Source organism: Myotis yumanensis, unplaced genomic scaffold, assembly GCF_028538775.1.
Source record: "Myotis yumanensis isolate MYYU_CA2020_CCGP unplaced genomic scaffold, mMyoYum1.0.hap1 SCAF_15, whole genome shotgun sequence".
Taxonomy (NCBI): domain Eukaryota; kingdom Metazoa; phylum Chordata; class Mammalia; order Chiroptera; family Vespertilionidae; genus Myotis; species Myotis yumanensis.
Window position 1 is genome coordinate 42791138 of NW_027223766.1, and position 22156 is coordinate 42813293.

The 22156-nt window shown below is 34.9% G+C and overlaps 1 protein-coding gene across 4 annotated transcripts in view; it reads right to left on the reverse strand.

The window, feature by feature from the left end:
* The window catches only part of VPS13B (vacuolar protein sorting 13 homolog B), a 607742-nt gene that overhangs the window by 346402 nt on the left and 239184 nt on the right, over nucleotides 1-22156 (reverse strand). For all 4 annotated transcript variants that reach the window (XM_070391987.1, XM_070391986.1, XM_070391988.1 and 1 more), the window contains exons 22-23: nucleotides 12929-13056; nucleotides 935-1169 (exon numbers count right to left, since the gene is read on the reverse strand). In XM_070391987.1, the coding sequence (XP_070248088.1) occupies nucleotides 935-1169; nucleotides 12929-13056 (363 nt within the window). The remainder of the gene's footprint in view (nucleotides 1-934; nucleotides 1170-12928; nucleotides 13057-22156) is intronic.

Consider the following 22156-nt stretch of genomic DNA (forward strand, 5'->3'; position numbering starts at 1 on the left):
CATAGACATTCACAAGCCATGGTTTAAATTAGATAAAGAGCAGGCTGATAGCCCTTGGGTGGGAGTGGGGGGCTGGGGGCATGGAGGGATTGAGCAATAAAGGAAAAAGAAAGAACTCATAGACAGGGACAACAACGTGGTGATTGTGGGGGGAAGGGGACTGGGTGGAGGTGGAAGAGGATATGGGGAGATAAATCATGATGGAAAAAAATTAAATTAAATTAAAATTTTAAAAATAGATCAACCTAGTCAACAGTCTGAGTTCAGCCTAATGCATACATCTAAAACCAACTTTCTTCTCAAGTTAACTTTATCTCTTTAGCACTTTAATGATTCTACCATATTGCATATGATCTTTTGTGCATAGAATCCATTTGTATACATATATATAAGTACATGAATAGGACTGAAAGGTGTGGATGTCAATAAATAGCATCACTTAGTTATGTTCATTTACTTTGTAAATCTTTCTTTTTAGATCATTTTGTAGATCACTTTGTTTATTTTCATGTAGATCTTTCAGTGAGACTGCCTTACATGAGCACTAGCATATTTTTAAAAAAATTTAAAAATATCACTATCTATATCTATACATATGAAAGCCTAAGCAGCCGTCCAACCACCTGACTGGTACCTATGACGTGCACTGACCACCAGGGGGCAGACACTCAACGCAGGAGCTGCCAAGCTGCGGTGACTTGGCAGCTATGGTTCTCTGGTGACACACCTGGAACCAGAGAGGAGGGAGCCCTGATTCCAGGGTGCGTCACCCAAGAACCACCCTCTCGCAATCTGGGACCCCTCGGGGGATGTCGGAGAGCCGGTTTCAGCCCAATCCCCACTGGCCAGGCTGAGGGACCCCACTGGTGCATGATCCATGCTCTGAACCTCTAATAAAATATAACAACCATAAAAAGAATTTCTTTAAATGTACCTTCTTCAAGGATGGGTCTTGGGATGACAAATGGAATCTCCTGCAGAGGCTCCATATACTTGTGGCCAGCACTAATAATCTTTATTTGAGGCAAGCAGAGCACAAGGGTTCCTGGCATGCTGGTTTGTCCGTGGTACCAACTTCTTACTGTTCCAGGGATATCACCAGATACAATTGTACTTGGGGAAGGCAGGCTATCATTTGGAATGAACACACAACAAGACTGTACTTCAAGCTAGAAGAGAAAAGTAGAATTAAAATGTTTGGATCAGACTAAATATGGGAGTAAACAGACCCTCAAACATGGTATCTTTATCAGAATAAACAAAAGCAAATAAAAAAGAAAAATACTTAAAGGATTTGTTTTTTGCTATAAATTTGATCAAAAGTGCACAGTGACATGAGATGAAAACATATCTGCCTTTCCACAGTTCTTTCCAAGAAACATAACTGAGTTAGAAAATGTGCTGGCAAGAAAGGTGAGAAAATCCTCCTCCTTTTGCAGTTCATTAGATTTTGTTAACACCAGTTAAGTCCTTAGAACTGACTAGCATCTTATTGCTCCTACTTTCTCTGACTGCCAGTCAGAGAAAGACAAGGACCATATGATTTCACTCATATGTGGAATCTAATGAACAAAATAAACTGACAAAATAGAAACAGACTCATAGACAGGGAACAGACTGCCAGCTGTCAAAGGGGAGGAAGGATGCAGGAATGGATTAAAAAGGTGACAGGATTAAGCAACAAAAACAAAAACAAAATCTTCATAGACACAGGCAACAGTATGGTGATTACCAGAGGGAAAGAGGGGATCGAGGAGGGAGAAGAGGATATAGGGGGGATAAATGGTGACGGAAGGAAACTTGACTAAGGGTGGTGAACAACAATACAATATACAAATGATGTAATATAGAATTGTAGATCTGAAATCTATGTAATTTAACTAATCAATGAATTCAATTAAAATAATTTATAAACACTTTTTTAAAAAGCCCACAAACTATTATTTCTACATGAATTTGGTCCTTCCTTTTTTACTTTACAAATTAAAATATAAGAACAAATGTTTAAAATGTTCAGATTATATCTCTAAGCAAACAATAAAACAGAACATGTTTATATCACATACTTTTCTCTTTTTATATACAGTGGGGCCTTGACTTACGAGTTTAATTCGTTCGGTGATGGAGCTCGTAACTCAACTTACTCATATGTCAAATTAGTTGTGAACGAGTGAGACACGTGATGCTGGGCTGATGTTGTGGCGTTCACTGTGATGTTCGCTGCGCCAACTAGCAGTGGGGTATCTGAAGCTGGCTCGTAACCCGAATTTTAGCTCACAACTCAAAGCAAAAATCGGCCAAGAGATGGCTTGTATCTCGAAAAACTCATTAGTCGGGACACTCATAAGTCAAGGCCCCACTGTACATGCATACCAAGGCTCAATATATTATATCAGATTTATTAAATACATGGTTATGGAGAAAATTCAGAAGACTTAAAAATCAGAGTGCCTTCCTTGCTATTACCATACTTCAAATTATTACCTACACTGCTTTCATGTGAAGTTTTCATGCTTCCCTATCCCCATTGTAGTTACTTAGGCTTGCAAGCCCAAATCAAAACCTGACTTCATCTCATCATGAGTTCTTAATTCAAATGCAAAGTAGGTTAAAGTCTAATAGTCTCAATTGATTCTCACAAAGTAATACTCTGTACCTGGTTAGTAAATTCCCCAAACAGACTAACATACTTGAATTATTTTTAAAATGAAAAATATAACCAGTTAGTTTTCTATAAAGTACCTGGTATATAAAGGTATTATTGGAAAGTATAATAAAAAATAAAATTTGTTTCCTTGATAAATGCTTAGATATTCTAGCAAATTATATTAGCAAAGACACTATATTTTCTAAATGATAACTAAGAATATAGTAAACATCACTCCTGATGGAGCTAATCTATTCCTTAGTGACAGTATAACAATATGTAACAGGTGGAATTCCTTGATACAATAAAGAATTTGCCAGTCTTATAAATAAACAAACTTAACTCATCTTTGCTTCAACAGTCTGTACATGGGCAAACTGATGAATTCAGTGAAGAAAAAAATATAAGTAAAATTTCCCGAAAATAAATACATTGGTTCATGGAGTATAAGCTCATTTTTTCAGTTCTGGAATTTTACCTTGCAGTTTAGATATATGTTAAGTGTATATATGTTAATTATTTAATTGATTTAAGATTACAACATATTTTTCTGAAATAAAGTGTATATTGTCTCAGATGCATTACATTTAAGTTTTTAAATATTTAACATAAGTCATTATTGATGTTCAATTGCTCAAGTTAAAACGGCACACTGAGAGCATATTCTCTTATAAAATTGCGGTTATAAGGTCAAATTATGAAGAATCAGTATTTAACACTTTATGTAGGTATTAATGCTATGCTCAAAACTGCTTTTAATAATGTGAGACATTTATGTTAATATGCCACAATATACAAATATATACATGTAAGTCCTGAGAAACAAATCTAAATTGTGCCTAAGTTTCCAAAATCAATATATTCTAAAATTCCACTAATTCAGAAATAAATTATTTCATCAAACCTAACCTCAACAATGCATACAGAACCAAGTGTATTAGCATAAGATACATAACAACTCTAAAATAATAAACTTTCTAAAATGTGTGTTTTGGGGATTTCTTTAATGATAAGAACCAAAACATATACATAAATCCAAATTGCTCAAACTTCTAATGCTATATCTATTATATATAGTAAAGCTATCACATAAATCTTTTTACACTTTTAAAATAACTGTTAAACTGTTTGTCTAAAATTGTGGTTTTAATGTAAAACGTTGAATGATTTGTGTAAGTGAATAGAAATCTGCAGCAGTAAATTTTGCATTAATGTAAGGATCTGACAATCCAAGGGAAAGAAAATGAAGTAATCTGCCAGTAAGAAGTCCTCAAACCGGGGGTCAGATCATGTTCATGGAAACCATCTGGTTGGGACCCTCTGAGCCACACCAAACACAAATGATCTTTTAAAAAAATATCCTATTCATTAATGCATCACAGCTGCACTGAGTGTTACTTCATTTTTCCATGGCAACATCCTTTCTGTTTCAAGGATCTTATTTCAGTTTTGGTAGCAACGTGTTCTTTCCCCAATATTGAACACATTCATGTGTTAAAGTGAAGGGATTATTACAAATTCTTGAAGTAGAACCACCTCTATTTTGATTCCTATTAGGTCAAGGGCTACATATCTAAGTATTATATCCTGAGGATAAGCCAATAAAGTAGAAATTACTCAGTATTCGTATTTTAATAAATAAAACAACTGCACTTTTTTTCAGAAGTTCTAAGTTTACATGGTTCATGCTATTGTGTACCACCATATGTAAGGTTTGGTAAACTTAGATTTTTCTAATTTGTGTGTTCCATACTGGGATACAACTCAGGTAAAAAGAAGAGGCTAAGGTAGGTTCCATTTACATATTAATCTGAATATTTTATTTAGCCCATTGGCTATGTAGAGGACACTTTACATATAAATGCTCTAAATGTTATTACATATCATCTGCTCTTTTAAATAATGGTCCTGTTTCTTATCCCCAAATAACATGTTTCTCCTTCTTTAAAACTTAAAACTTTAGTGATAATTATATTTTGCAAAGGTTCTAACAGAATGAAAAGTTCTCTGTATGAACTTATTTCATTCTTCAGGAAACAGTTTTAAAAAACACACAAAATAAGGAAACATTTCAGGGTGTGATTTCATTCACATTTTCTTTTTTTATTCAGAATTCTTTAATATTTACCATGAACTGATTTGGAAGTCGAGAACACAGAGACAAAAGACATAGTCCCAGCACTTAAAAAAACTTGAAATAATAGGGTTTTTAAATACTTACAGCCTTAGAATTTTCACCAGAACACAAGCTCTATAATTCTAAACATGGCCTATGTTGTTCACTCTACAGTGTTAGTACATACTATAATGCCTAGCATATACCAGGCATTAAACAAATGAACACAATTATTTTTGTTAGCATCAGATACAGATGTTAGTTAAAATAACTGTTTGATGATGTTCATCATTTCATTCCACATAGACAACCTGGTAGGGTAATTTATTTTATTAATCTTCCCCGGAGGATATGTTTTTATTGATTTTTAGAGAAAGAGAAAGTAAGGAAGAGAGAGGAAGAGAGAGAGAGAGAGAGAGAGAGAGAGCGAGAGAGAGAGAAATATCAACTGGTTGCTTCATGTACGCATCTCGACCAGGAATAAACCCGCAACCTAGGTCTGTGCAATGACTAAAAATCGAACTCACAACCTTTTGGTCTAAGGGACAACATTCCAACCAACTAAGCCACTGGGCCAGGGTAATTTTTAGGGTAATTTAAAAAACTGACTTATCAACAGATGGGTTCAACTCCACCCTGGGACCTTTGACAAGTTATTTAGCTTGTCCATGACTTCAGTCTTCTCATGTGTAAGTGGAGTGAAATCAGCATTGACATAAAGATGTAACATAATAAGTTCCATCCAAATGTTTGCTCAGTAAATAAAGTCAATAAATATATACTAAATATCTACTACAAGCCAGATCCATAAAATATATTAGCCTCAGGGACTTAAAGATGTTCACAGTCCTTTTGTTTTAAAATGCTGTTGCTTGTGAATGAACTATCTACGTACACAGAGTTGACCCAAACATTCCATTTGTACTACAACAAATATACAAATATTACCCAAATCACAGTTTTGCTATTCTATAAATCCTCACTACACTACGAAAATACTCTGGGTGTGTTACATGTAGTAGAAATCTAAATGTACTCTTTTAGGGCAATAAGTTAAAAACCTCAAAAGTGAGCCCTGGTTTCTTCTTTTCCAGAGTGAGTGTTATAAATCTCCATACTCTGCCTGTACTTGTCAGGGAAAGACATAAAGAGACTCGTAGATTTGTATTCCAGACTTCCTCCTGCTAATAAATTGTCATGCACCTGTTGTTACTTTCTCAATGTGTATAAATAAAAATAAGGTGCTGTGTGCAAATTTTCAAGCATTATATGTAAAAAGTTAACTTTTAGAATTAAGATTATTAACCACTGATTGGTACAGTGGTTCTCAACCTTCCTAATGCCGCGACCCTTTAATACAGTTCCTCATGTTGTGGTGACCCCCAAACATAAAATTATTTCGTTGCTACTTCATAACTGTAATTTTGCTACTGTTATGAATTGTAATATAAATATCTGATATGCAGGATGTATTTTCATTGTTCGCGACCCACAGGTTGAGAACCGCTGGGACTCTAGTCTGAAATGCCTGATCTTATTTAATCCTGGAGATAAGCCAGGAAGTCCAATGGACATGAGAACATCAAGTGCATCATGCAGTATGATTACAGCATCACGGGTTATAGTCTATATGTAATTCCTGGGAGAAAAAATTCAACTCGTCTACTTTAACTGATTATGTGGTACCTGAAATACTTCGGTACTCTAAGAAAAATCATACAAACTGTGGGAAGTCGTTCCCTGAAGGAATAACAGAGCATTATTAGCAAAAAAAAAAAAAAAAGGAGACAATGATGCTTAGTATAGAAAATAAAGAGTCCATTACACTATACTGTACACTCAGAAGACTTCAGAATGTACAAAAAACACACCCTGGAAATGACATGGGACAGCAACATTATCTTCAATGTAAAACAGGGGAAAACTGAGCTGATTTTGGCAAACACTAAAGCAATGTTCTCCTTTATTAGTGAATTCCAGGCCAGAGAATTTTATTTTGTCAACTGCATGTCACTACCAATTATGTGCTTCTGAACAAAAAGGTAGTGTTTGAAGTATAAAACACAGGATCTTTGCTTCAGCAGATAAAGAAAAACTGCAAAGAACAATTGAGTTTATGTTAATCTATTGTGGAAAGGCCCCAAAACCAAGTTCATATTTTTTACAAAATTGTTCAAAAATCCATGTAGTACTATAAAACCCACTACAATGAAGTGTGAAAGTTCCATTTCCAACTGAAAAACAAATATTGTTTATATCTTTATGCAATTTAAGTCTTTCTATCATAAATAAAAAAGAACATGGGCTTAGAAAACATCAACTTTGGCTTCAAAATCATCTTCCCAGAAACTCTGACTCCAAACACATTTACTTGTTCAAACTTCTACTAAAAGCATAATCCTTTGATGGCTTTAAGTTATGATATTCTGTTTTATCTGATGACAACTTCAGGGTTTTCTGTTTTATATTTTGGTTCATAAAACATTTTGGAAAATGGAAACTACTCTAAAAAAAAACACCTCAAAATTTTAGGGCCCATTTTTAATCATTTAATCAAGTTTTTATCTTCTAACTTTTCCACAATAAATTCATATCTGGAAATGTCTAAATACATAGCATGTATAATATAGGGCTGAGACTAGGGTGAGGCAAGTAAAGTACCTAGATCTATTCAAGATAATCTATACAATAACATATCATTTGGTACTCCTGTAATTATATGTTTACTTATGCCCAATAAGCTGAGTCAAAAGAGAAACATAAGACTAAACTGTACACTTAAAAATGATAAATTTCATGGTACATGTATTTTACCAGTATTAAAATTTTTAAAAAGAAGAAAAAATGAGGAACATCAGTATCTCTACTTACAACTTATCCATAATGTCATATACTATTAACTTCACTGTTGGTGATAAACTAATGAGGTTACTACATCTTTATAAAATAAACAAAAAAACAATCCCACAAAAATGTTAGAATTGGAAATAATCAAAAATTATTTAATCTAACCATTTCATATTGTAGATTAGCAAAGTAAAGCTCATAATTAACATCCAGAATTTGATACTGCTGACCATTGTCTGATAGAAATTCTACATACCTTTGGCTTTATTAACTCTCCCACCTTTCCTCCTACATTCTGGTCACTCCCTTACATTCTGATCACTCCCTTACTTCAAGGACATTGTCTTTTCTACTGACTACTTTAAAATTGGTATTCCCTGGGCCCATTGCTCTCTAAATTTTACATACTTTTTTGAATGACCCATCCACCTAGTTTTAACCATCCTATGTAATAAAAGGTTAATATGCAAAGAGACCGAAGGCAGAACAACAGAACAACTGAAAAACCGGTCACTATGACGTGCGCTGACCACCAGGAGGCACACGCATAACATGGTGGGCATTGGCCGCAGCGGGATGGTGGAGGTGAGCAGGGGCGCCAGACCAAGGCGGGGCGCCGGTCGCTGTCATCGGCCGAGCCTCTGGTGGTTACTGAAAATTCCCCGGCCGCGATCACCCCTGAGGGCTTTTCCACCTCCTCCTGCACCTGAGGGGTGATGGGGCAGCACCACCCACTCGCACCCGCTGCTGGCACCAGTCCCAATTGTTCCGCGCCATCAGCGGTTGTGAGTGGGGCGGCACCGTCAGCGTATAGGAGTGGCAACAGCAGGAGTGGAGCTGCCAGCAGACAGGGGCCTGGCAGTCAGAGGACCAGGGCCCCAGTGGGAGGGGTTGGGCAGGGTTGCGGAGGATGGGACAAGATCCGCCCCAGTGCCCACCGCAGCCTCAGGGCCCACAGTTGTTTCAAGGTGACAAATTCATGCACCGGGGCCCTAGTATGTAAAAATTGTATCTCTACTGTGAATCTCTTTTTTAATCTGTAGATAGGAATATCCTACTGTCTAACAGGTAGCTGGATATTTTACAGGCACTTCAAATGCAAGTGTAAATTCAATCTCCGTATCTGACCTAAACACTGCCTAAAAAGCTTTTTCTATCATTAATGGCATCACTAGCCAAAACCAGAATGTAGAATACAACTTAGCTTCCTTTCTCTCATCCTCCAAACCCATTAGCCACTTAGGCCTCCTGGAGATCACTGTGCAACTGGGCCTACTGTCCAGTGTTTTGAAATCATTATATAACATCCTTTGTCCATATTTGGTTGTTTCAAGTAGCAAGATGAATCTTGTCCCTGCTACTTCACCTGGGCAGAGGAGGATGTTCTCCAGTATATCTTACATTGTGGAAGGTTCATGTGCCTACGGTGAGCTTACAAGAACCGTAAAGATTTCTTACATTATCTGGAATCATAAATTTTAAGATTTTCCTAGAGCTGTCAAATAATCACGTAACATTATACTATCTTTTTTTAAATCTTTTATTACACAACTACTTAAAATGATATCATTAAGGGTAGTTACACTAAATTAGTCATTTTTGGCTTTGTATAATGGACTAATGGAATAAGGTTACTTTTAATAAAACTACTTATATCATGAAGTAAATTTTAGGATCAAAGTAAACTTCAAACAGCTAAATATTCTTGATATTTATTATATTCTAGATAATGTAATAGTGTCATCTAGTTCTTCTACAAATCAGTAAACACTTACTCAATGGGACAGGATTTAAATTCATCACATTCCCATTTCTCCTTAGGCCCCTAAGAGTTTCTAAGGGATCCCTCTAAGAGAGGCTTCCCAAAGGTGCTTCCCATACAATGGCTCTTTGCTTTTTTCCTGCTAAACCAAGAGAACTAGTATGTTTCTTTCATCTACTCAGCATCTAGCTAGATACGTAATAAAAATTAAATGCTGAATGTGAGAATAAATGAAAGAATAATAAATGAATTCCATAATCTACTGCTACCAAACTAACTGTTTTTAAAAGTAAACAAATTTAGCCCTAGTCGGTTTGGCTCAGTGGATAGAGCATTGGCCTGGGGACTGAAGGGTCCTAGGTTCGATTCTAATCAAGGGCACATGCCCGGGTTGTAGGCTCAATACCCAGTAGGGGGCGTGCAGGAGGCAGCCAATCAATGATTCTCTCATCATTGATGTTTCTCTCTCTCCCTCTCCCTTCCTCTTTGAAATCAATAAAAATATATTTTAAAAAAGTAAACAAGTTTATACTAGGGCATTAAAAGGTTAGTATGCTTATGATTATTAGGTACTTATATGTTAATGGAATTTTTAAAAGATATATCATTTATCAGAAAAGATATATATATATGGTAAAGGAGGTCAAATAAATGGTGACAAAAGAAGATTTGACTTTGGGTGGTAAACACACAATGCAATATACAGATCACGTATCATAGAATTATGTATTTGAAACCTATCTAACTTTATTAACCAATGTTACCCCAATAAATTGAGTAAAAAGAAAAACAACTAAAAAAAAAAAAAAAAGAAAGAAAAGAAAGGATATATGGAATTTCAGAAAGCCAGGAGGATATATTAAGGAGCAGTAGGACCTTGGAGAAATTCCTGAAATTATATTCCAACTTCATCATGAACTCCAGGGCTATCTCTGAGGAGACTACAGGCAATTTATTTTAAAAAGACACATAAGCTCCAAGAGACCTGCTATAGATCCACTATAATAGAATATATTTGTAAAATGAATGAATGTTATACAAGCTTACTTTGGTATCAAAACACTTTCACTAGAATAAAGAAGGAAAATTGAGCAAAAAAAGAAAAGAGTTGTGTTACTTAGACGAGAAAACTATAGATTAAAAAAAGTAAAAAGAAGGCAAATTTTGTCTAGCAGGCTAGACATCAAAATTCAAGGGGGATATTATCCATGAAGGTATATTTTACGCTGAATAAGTCTCAGAAAAAAAAAATATAGTTTTCCTTCCACAGTTCTTAGTCAGAATTCAGTGAAACCCAAATACCACTAACTCCTGAAAACAACTGACTTAAAGTGCTAAAGAAAAGCATGATGAACAAGGAAAAGCACTTGAGTGAGAGCTCCTATTTGGATTATTCCTTTTTCCATAAAGCAATATTGTGTCAAACCATAATTCAGAACTTCAAATTGAACTATAATCAGATAAATTCACTATTATTTTCATAATTATTATAGTAGAGATACGGGCTTTTCGTAGTTACTCATCTTCTCAACTACTTACTAGTCATTATAGTATTTACCTTTACTGACTACTAAATACACCACAGATTACTCTTTCTAAAAGACCACTAAAGTAGTATGTTACAAGATGATATGTAGTAGTCATCAGTAAGAAACACTCACTTTATTGGTGATTTAAACAGAAACAGAATATATTAAATCAGTGAAATTAGAAGAGCATATAAAGGCATTATCTAGAAACACAAGAAAGAGGCCTTCTCATGTGATTTTCTTGTGAACACAGACTAGCGTAAACTGAGAACAGAGATTGAGTTTGACGAAACAGAGGGAATATAACCGAAATAAAATTGCCCATATGCTATTCTTATTCCCATCAATAATGAGTCCCTCTGAGATTAAAGATTTTATCATAATAAAAACTACATGTATTTAAGTGAATTAATATAAATAGTAATCAGGAACGAAACCACAAATGGTCTAGTTAAGCTCTAACATGAACAGGGCATGGATAAGTGTTTATACAAGTACTAAGTGATAAATAATGAAAGAGATTACATATAAGGAGATAGTGTTTTATTATAAAGAGATTAACAATGAATATAAATGTTCAGCAACATCTTAAGAGTACTGTGTATCTTCTGCTTCTACAATCACATACAGCATAAAGGCTCTAAATGTTTCCTGCTTTCCTGCTGCCTCATCCATCCTATCTGATGCCACCAGTGCATGGAAAGAAAAGGAGAACTGAGGAACCAACACAAGGAGCTATTAATACTATATTAATTGTGAAAGGCCTCATGCTGGCTGAGATTGGTGAGACATAGCTGATGTCTGTGAGAAAGTCATATTTCCTGCAAGGTAAAGAGTTAAAACAACCACAAAAGAATGAGAAAACATACTTTTTTTCCTCCACTCTTCTCTTAATTTTCTTACAAGCAACATGCTCAGAAAAGAGAGGCTGTAAAGAATTGCCAATATCCAGGTTATTGGTTCTTGTATTAGATAGTATTTCAAGTAACCACATTCCCTAACTGATACTAGGCAACTGCAGTAGTTGTTAGATATGTTTCTAAAAAGTGTTTGAATAGGTAAGTTTTCATTATAGTAATCAGAATATATTATAATTAAGCATAACGTCTGTCTGTATTATTTTTCTATGCTGCAAACAAATTACTGCAAGTGTAGTAGGTAAAAACAGCGCATATGCATTATCTTGCCATTTCTGTGGGTGAAGCATCCTGCTATAATTTGTAGATCATCAACCTTGCACTTGGTCTTTATGTGAGAGCAACTTATTTCGCAATTTTCTATATCTTAAACATAAGTGGAAAGCCCCATTACTTAGGTATTACTGTCTGGCACACATAAAATCATATAAAGATGACTTTGATATCAATCTTTCATATTTTATTCAAAGAGAAAAAATTCTATACAAACCCTTAAACATGTGTAACTGTTGAGTTATTTTTACCTAATTCCTGTGAGAATCAATAAGCATTTAATTGTGCATTTTCATCACATAAAACATAACATATCTAATCAAGTAAGTAAACAGTTATATTTATCATCTTCATATTTAATTTGTGACTAGGTAGGAAAAAATATTTAGATAACCCTTTTATTTTAATTTAATTCCAACTAAGTTTTTATCTCAGTACTGAGATAAGAATGTGATCTGCACATTAGGCATTTAAATTCTTTCAAATAATGCTTAAGAGAAATAAAAATGTAGTGTGAATTTTTTAATTCAAGGTACATCTTAAAATTTTTCTATTTTTATAGCTTAAAAGAAATAAAGAAGTAAAATGAATTTTTTTTAATTCAAGAAACATCTCAAAATTTGTGTATTTTTAGAACTTTATCAGAAAGTTCATGTAATATGTGTTTCATACCATTTTGTTAATAACATGCAAAGTGCACCAATAGTCTTTATCTTAAATTAAGGAAATAAAATGGTTTCCATAAGTGTTACCAATGAAAAATATTTATCCATAAAAAGGTGCTGAAAATTAAAAAGGCCATGTTAGTTAGCACAATATTTCTTAATTTTATTTTACCTGTAGTGTGAGCCTCTTTACAGCATTCCATACTGCTCCAATAAATTCTTTCATTCTTTCTTCAGGACTTCTACAGCCTTCAGTTATACTCAGCATGGCCTTCACAGGAACTGACAATGGTCTGGACTCTAAGGATAAGAACAGCTAGTTATTTAACAGAAATGTACCTGGTAATTAAAAAATATACAGAAAGTATTTTCAAGTTTATTTCTTTCCTTGCTTAAAATTAAAACTACATGGGATTATAATATAGCATAGATCATTTTATCTTATAGAATTACTTATACTTGCAACTATTCAAAAGTAAGCAAAATGAAACTGCTAAAAATCAGGAGGGTGTTGGTTACTCTTGTTGGGAATTGAAGACTTGGAAGGTGGGTTTGTGGAGCAACAGGGTTTTTATTTATTGAATACTTGGATGTACTCACTTTGTAAAAATTAAGTTGTAACCAAAAAGTCTGTCCATTTCTCAATAAAAACTTTACTTGAAAAAAAATTCAACTACATGGAACCGGATCACACAAAATTGATGGGAAATGGGTCTTCCCATATGTGAATATTCTTGATAACAAAAGCTTACCTATAGAACCTCTCAATTCTAAAAACTGACTTTGATTGTAACCAAAAGAAGTATGTGATTGCATAAAAGGCATATTTATATATTAAGAAAATGAAGTGTGATATTCCATCCTCTGTGTTACTAAAAACTTTGTTCATGTAAAATATATTAGAGATTTTCAAGTTTTTATAATGTAAAATTTCAGAAATTACTTAATAATTTAATAATTTCTAACATACCTAGAAGATTCATATATACTTAATCATTTTATATAAATGAAAACAAAACTTATATGTTTAATTTTAAGTAGCATAAAATAAACCAATCAGATCATGCTTTACAAGACTTTTACTAAATTAAGTTTGATGATGCTAGAATGTTCTCCAAGGTAAGGGATACCATATCACCACTATGAGAATGACAGTTGCTATATAGACATCCCTCTTCTCCCAACCTGGTATCTATTTGCATTTATACTTAAATTTATAATACCTTAAAGCAAGGAGCACAGACCTTTTTTTCTCATACTTATAATTCCACAGTCTATATCTACCACATTATGCACATTAGAAATTTTAAAAATGTTTGTTTAAAAGAAGACTTTGGGAGACATCCATGAGCAGAGTATTCTAGGCAGATAGAACAACAATGCAGAACTGCTAAGTTAGGTGTGTGCTTAGGATGATCAAGAAACAGGAAAGAAGATGCAAGGGTGGCTAAAGCAGAGTCGATGAGAGGCGTAGGAGACAAGGCAGGAGCTATCAATAGGGACCAATCATACAGGCCCCTTACAAAGGCCCTGGGAAGGAGGTTGGGTTTTACACTGAGGGAGCTGGGATATGATAGTGGATTCTAAATTTCTCTGGCTGTTATATAGAAAACAGACTATATGTATCAAACATTAAAACAACTTGTGAGAGATGATAGCAGCAATAGAAGTAGTAAGAAGTGGTAAAATTCTGTATCCATTTCAGCAATATAGCTAATTTTATATAATAAAAGCCTAATATGCAAATGGACCAAACGGTGGAACGACCAGTCAACTATGACACACACTGACCACCAGGGGGCCGATGCTCAATGCAGGAGCTGCCCCCAGCTCCCAGGCTCCAGGCCAGCCAAGGCGGGTGCCAGGCGATTGTCCTGCCAGTTGCCCTGTAAAGGGAGGCACCAGCAGCGGCGGTGGAGGGCGGGACTGGAGGGTGAGGCCGGCAAGCGAGTGGTGCCAGCCGAGCCAAGGTGGGTGCCAGCGAAGGACCCCTGATCATCCTGCTGATCGCCTCACAGATCAGCCCTGATCACCGGCAAGCCCTAGGGACCTTCCCCGTGCACGAATTTCATGCACTGGGCCTCTAGTATTATAATAAATACCATGATATTTATTATCAGAGGATTTACTGATGGACAAGATGTATAGTAAAAGAAAAAAACAAGCCAAGATGACTCCAAGGTTTTAAGTGTAAGCAATAGGAAGAATGAAACGGTAGGAGGAAAACTGAGAAAAAAAATAAACTTAAATCCTGTCAAGTTGAGATTTCCATTAGATACAGAAATGAGGATATCAAGGTGGCAAATGGATAAATAACTTTAAAAAAATAAAATATATGAATAGATAATTCAAAGAAAAGTATAATTTGGCCAATAAACTTATTAAGAGATGCTCAACCTTGCTAACAAAGAAATAAAAATTAGGACAATAATCAGACATTCTTTTCAACTGTCATGTTGGCAAACATGATAATGAGTGAATTTGTATGTTTACAAAATTTGTCATTATTGAAGCCTCTTCTAAGAAGGTTTCATATACAGGAAATATAAAGAATCGCAACAAAGGGTCAATCTGTACATATCAGAATTTAAAAATGCATTTCTTACAAAGTAATCCCATTTTTAAGAATCTATGCTACAAGATATTAAAATATATATGAATGCATGCATACAAACAATTTATAAAGGATGTTCAATACCAGCAGCATTATCTGAAAAAGGAAAAGAAAAAAGGAAAGGAGTAAGAAGGGGAAGAGAAAATGCTAAGCAACTTATCTCCTCATGAAAACGAAATGCTTAAATTAACCTTGGGAAACCTGCAATAAAGATTATCATTCAGCCAAAACCGGTTTGGCTCAGTGGATAGAGCGTCTGCCTGTGGACTGAAAGGTCCCAGGTTCGATTCCGGTCAAGGGCATGTACCTGGGTTGCGGGCACATTCCCAGTGGGGGATGTGCAGGAGGCGGCTGATCGATGTCTCTCTCTCATCGATGTTTCTAACTCTCTATCTCTCTCCCTTCCTCTCTGTAAAAAATCAATAAAATATGTATTTTATAAAAAAAAAAAGATTATCATTCAATTATTTTAAATGAGGAATAACTAAAGGTATGACAGAAAACATATTATGTTATCTTGTGAAGTGAAAAAATATATGTGTAGCATAAACCAAATATGTTTTTAAAACAGTGTGAGTTTGAGTTTGAGCATGTACTATCTAACACATAAACAGAGAAAGTTACAGAAGAGTAAAAAGTAAAGTTTTTACAGTGGTTGACTCCGAGAAGGGTAAAACAGAATTTATGAGGGTACTTAATTCTTTACTCCTGATATTTCCAAATTAAATGTTTTATAACAATGAATTAAATGTTATAATTTTTAAAAATAAAACACATATTAATTTGCTTATGACTCACTTCGACTTCATTGCTTTTCTTTTGTACACTAGTCGTTATGAAAAGAAAATGGTTACCTAAACTTATTGTAGAACTCTACCAATTAAAATAACTAACTTAAAGGTAGACCAATTACACCAAAACTGACACATGGATGTTTATAGCACCTAATTGACAAAATTTGGAAGCTGCTAGGATGTTCTGCGGCAGGTGAATTGATAAACTCTTAATATCCAGAAAACAGAACATTATTCACCACATATAAAAGAAGTGAGCTATCAAGCCATGAAAACACATGGAGGATATTTAAATGCATATCACTAAATGAAAGCAGCCAGTCTGAAAAGGCTACACACCACATAATTCCAAGTATGTGACACTGTGGGAAAAGGTATAACTATGGGGACAATAAAAAAATGCATGGCATAGGCGTTAGGAAGTACCGAGGATTTAGGTCAGTAAAACTATCTGAATGAAACTACAATGGTGGGCATCTGTCATCATAAATCTGTCCAGACCCCTAGAATGTACAGCACCAGTGAAACCTAATGTAAGCTACGGACATAGGTGATTAGAATGTGTCACTATCAGTCCATCAATTATAACAATGTACTACTTTGGTGTGGGACGTTGGTAACTGGAGAGGCTATGCATTTGTGGAGGCAGGGGGCATGTTATAAATCTAAAACAGCTCTGAAAAATAAATACTACAAAAAATGTTCAAAATTATTTGAAACAATGAATACCAAAGGTTTATACAAAAGTTGCTCATGATCAAATTTTCAAAACTACTGATACAGAATATCAGTGTTATATAAATATAATTATTATAAGTTAAAAATAAATCCATCTAAGAAATGCTAATATTGCCAAGCAATTTGGACATCATTACAATTTTGTGAAGCAGTATTATAAGTAATTACAAAACCAAAAGAGCCACATGTTTATCATAAATGCTCTCTCCACTAATATACAATAAAAAATAATTAAAGGATCTGAAATCTGTCTGTAACCTCAAAGTGCTGCCCAAAAAGCTATGACAAACATAACTTGTTAAAAACTCTGATTAAATAGCATTATCTGACTATTAGAGGTGTAAAAGCACATTATTCTGGGTAAACTAATTTTCAATCCATAATACTTTCTAAAAGATAACAGGAAGAGAAGTTGGTTTTTTCTAAAGGGACAATTTTTTTTCTGTAGTTTTATATATATTACAGGTAGGATATTTATACTTTATAAAACTTCCAATCTTGGCCAAAACCGGTTTGGCTCAGTGGATAGAGCGTCGGCCTGCGGACTCAGGGGTCCCGGGTTCGATTCCGGTCAAGGGCATGTACCTGGGTTGCGGGCACATCCCCAGTGGGAGATGTGCAGGAGGCAGCTGGTCGATGTTTCTCTCTCATCGATGTTTCTAACTCTCTATCTCTCTCCTTTCCTCTCTGTAAAAAATCAATAAAATATATTAAAAAAAAAAAAAAAAAACTTCCAATCTTGATCCATATTTTATTTAACCAAAACCTCCGTAACACCTGCTACAAGCCAGGTACTGTTGTGTTTTATAATTATCCACCCAAATTTCTGATGTAGCAAAAATACCCTAAAAGATTATGTACACCAATTTAAAATGTACCAAAAACTGCTAACTTCTCCTAAATATTTGATACATATCCCTAGGAAATCTGGTAACAAATATGAAAAGTTATAGGACATCAACTTAAATAAATTATCAGACAGGGGGCAAAAAAGGTTAAGTAATAAGATTGTTAAGTTCTTAAATAAAAATAATGAAAGAAAAAGGTTTCATTCATTCATACAATAATTACTACATATTTGATCAATGCCAGAAATAGTTGTTAGATTTCTAGGAGTACAGAAGTAAGTAAGTCAGATATGGTCCTTGATATACATTCCAGATGAAAAGACATTTAAAAAAAAGAATGGGAACTATCATAAGTGTTGTGAGGAAGAAAATAGGAATGTTAAGGTAGGAAATCTTGGGGAAGCGGCACAGACCTATGTTAAAAAGGCTGAATAGGGAAGGTTTCTTTACTGAAAGGTTAACATCTAAACTAAGACTTGGAATAAGAAAAATGCATAGCTATGAAAAGAGCAATGGAAACAATAGAAAGAGCATATGTAAGAGATCCCAGGCAAGAAAAAGCAGAGTGTTTGAAGAAATACAGAGGGTGAGTGTAAGAAACAATGACCAAAGATGGGCTGAAAGAACCCTGCAAAGACTCGAGCAGGTCAAACTATGCAGACCATGTGAGGGAGCTTGGACTTTATCTTAACTGCCATAAAAAGTCACTAAAGTGTATAAAGCAGGGAATAAAATGATCCAAGTTACATTTTCAATAACATGATTTGCTGTCATCTGGAAAGTGAATTAGGGTAACTGAGATCACATGATGAGACAATTTGGAATTGACACCAGCGAGACTAGTTAGAATAGCCTTACATTACTCCTCCATACAAGGAATTATGTGGCTCAGACTAGGGATGCTGCATACAAACAGACTAAAATAAAAAGATTCAAGATACAACTTACAGGCAGAATGGACAGTAAAAGAGACACTTGGGATAAATCCTCGGTTTCAGCCTTAAGTAACGTGGTCAGTGGTGTTGTGGGGAGAGATACGTAGTTGTACACATTTCAAACATGTTAGACTTGAGCAGCCTGGAACATAACTGAGATGTCTAGGCAATTGGACATGAGACAACTTTAAAAAGAGAGAGAGAGAGAGAGAGAGAGAGAGAGAGAGAGAGAGAGAGAGAGAGAGAGACTGGTATAACAAAGCAAGTGAGTTAAGGCAAATGTAAAATACAAAGATCATCAGAGTGAAATAAATGTTATGTAAGCATGAATGGAAATACTAAGTTTTAAGGCAACTTTAAGACCATTAAGATCAAACAGAGAAAAGAAAAAGTAAAATTTACTTCCACATCAGAAGCCAATAGATGAAGTAAGCTTCACCTTGCTTGAAGCCTATGCTTTTCCTTTTAAAATAGAAACATATTAAAAACATGATCTTTACTTTCTATTTGAATTGTGGTGAGGTTTTTTTTTTCAGCTTCTTTATTACCTTTTATTTTTATTTTTTAAAGATATTTTTATTTATTTCAGAGAGGAAAGGAGAGGGAGAGAGAGAGATAGAAACATCAATGATGAGAGAAAATCATTGATTGGCTGCCTCCTACACACCCCCAACCAGGAATCAAGCCCGCAACCCGGGCATATGCCCTTGAACGGAATCAAACCTGGGACTCTTCAGTCTGCAGGCCGACGCTCTAATCTCTGAGTGAAACCTGCTAGGGCTTGAATTGTGTTTTATTATTTTAAAGAACTTTCATATATCTTACTTTAGTTAAGTCCTCTACTAAAGTCTTATAAGAAGATTTAAATCTATGAGATATTATTGGGTATATTTAACATTTTATAAATAAAGGAAAGGTGGCTTTCTGGGGTTAGCTTGACAAACTGGACCAAGGTCAAAACCTAGGTTTTTTGGTCCCCAGTCTACTGGTTTTTCTAACATATCTTCCTAATTCTTGATCTATATTTTATACTAATCATTATTTTTGGCAACTTTATTCGGCAATATAAATTCAAATAGCTTGAAGAGAAAAATGACCTTTACATAATAATACTATTTTTAAATTTCTGGCGTTTAGATAACATATAAAGCTTTAAACAACTTGCCTTAGAAACTGCAATAATGCCTGAGACATTTCATCAAAATACAAACTCCATTTGATACTATCACTCCTGAAAGCCCCTCGGGAAATAATGGCTTTTGGATTCTGCAAGTCAGCGTGACATGGCATGCAAAATTGCATCTCATGCTGAGCCAACCAGGAAAATATATGTCATCACTATGTGACATTCAGAATTTCATCTGGAAACTATAATCTTGTTCTGACTGCTACAAAGGGGAGGCGGAGGGAGATTGCATACAAAACAATTTGGTTGAATTTTTGCTGAATTCTTGCCAGTTCATGTAAAAACTAGAAGTAGTAGTAGAACTCTATATTTAAAAAATTTCAATGTACTCATTATCATCACAGTGTGCTCTCAAACAACTTTAAAATTAACTCAGTTTAAGTCATATGTTAACTCGAATTAAGGAATCGCTGGAAAAATATTTGCAATAAAACAAAGTTACAAAATTAATAAATTGTGTAAAGCAAAACTGTATTGTTCAAAACTGTACACAGCAAAAACACTTCCTTATTCCTTTCCCCTAATTGAACAAACTCTAGGTTAATAAACAAACAAACAAAATGTTATAAAGTCTGCAATCTATCTTATAAATACCAAGTCTTTCTACTCTAGGTTCTTTTCCCTCTGTCCCCCAGTTCATGTATACAATACACCTTCATAATCCATTTACCTTATTCCCACCAAAACAGAAATGTGTGAATGTGATTTAGTCTAAGTATTATATAATCAAAATGTTGTATTTTAAACCTGCTGAGACTAACAGTAAAGAGAAAGTTTAGTAGACATAAACTGGAATAGATGATTGACTCTCCGCAGGAGCCATGTTTCTGCTATACCTACATTTTCTGGTAAGACACCTCATCCCCCTGAACACGAGGTGGATGCATGACCCATCCTAGGCTGCCACTGGGCCATCATAGTACCTAACTTCCCTGGCCGCAGTGATTGTCCAAGATGCGTGCACATAATCTAAGATAGACCAAACAAAATCTTCCTCAGGTATGTTTTCAAAAGGTGCTGGATCCAATCTCTTCCTTTTTGGTCTTAGGGAGTTACATATGTGAGTCCAGAGGTGCCATAGCTGTGTACACAGGGGTGTCAAGAAACCTACTAGTATGTTCAGTAAAGGAAAATTAAGCCAACACGAGAAGACAAAGTCCTGATGATGTGGATTCTGGTTATAGGTCATTCCAAAGAAAAGATCTATCTTTGCCTTTTTTACTATTTTGGTTATAGGAATCGATATATATCACTGACTTTTTTTTTACTTAAAATCATTTCAAAATAGTTTCTATCTCTTGCAATCAGAGTTCTTTCTAATTTAGAAGGTAAAAGGGGGATAAATGGAGATGGAAGAAGACTTGACTTTGGGTGGTGAACACACATTGTAGTATACAAATGATGTTTAATAGAATTGTACAACAGAAACCTATACAATTTTATTAATCAACATCACCCCAATAAATAAAAATTAAGAAGAAAAAAACAACACATGTCTTCCCTAGTAAAGGAATCATCTATTAATTAGGGGTGGGGCAGGAAACCAGGCAATATGTTAGTGGTTGTAACGGCCCAGTCCTTTCATTACACAGCCTGCATAGGCTTCAAATGCCTCCAAATGCTTTAAGCGTATCATTGCTTTCCTCCCCATCTCCCAGACTCACTTCCTCAGGAACTATTCAACCTCACTGCCCATTGAGCTACCTGCCTCTCACTCCTTTCATTAACTTATTCAGTGATCATTATCCAGATGAATCCCTGCCTAAATCTCCGTATTTGGAGATGCTATTGATTTTTTACTTCTCTCATCTTTTCTCTGGCATTCAGGACATTTCTTGAACTACATTAGGAAATACTTTCTTCAGTTTGACTTCACTTCTAGGGACCCTCCAACCTGGACCCTATATGAGGGACTTTCTGTAGGTAACCCTAAAATTTCCAAATAATAGCTGAGGATTGACTCGAGGAGTCCTTGGGTGAACACACTAGGAATTAAAGAAATTTAAGTATGTGGTAGTGCCAAGTGAGTAGCACAATTATCAGATACATGTATAAAAATTATCATTCAAATGACCAAGGAATATTTCATGAAACACAAACAAAAATCTAGGTATTAAGAAACTGTCATCTGTGGCTACAATCATCTAGAATAACGCTGTTATATCACATAATTGTCTGGCATCTGTTGAAATCCTTTAAGAAACTAAGTTTAGAATAGTCTGATTATAAATTACTAGAGGCCTGATGCACGAAGATTCATGCAAGAATGGGCCTTCCTTCCCCTG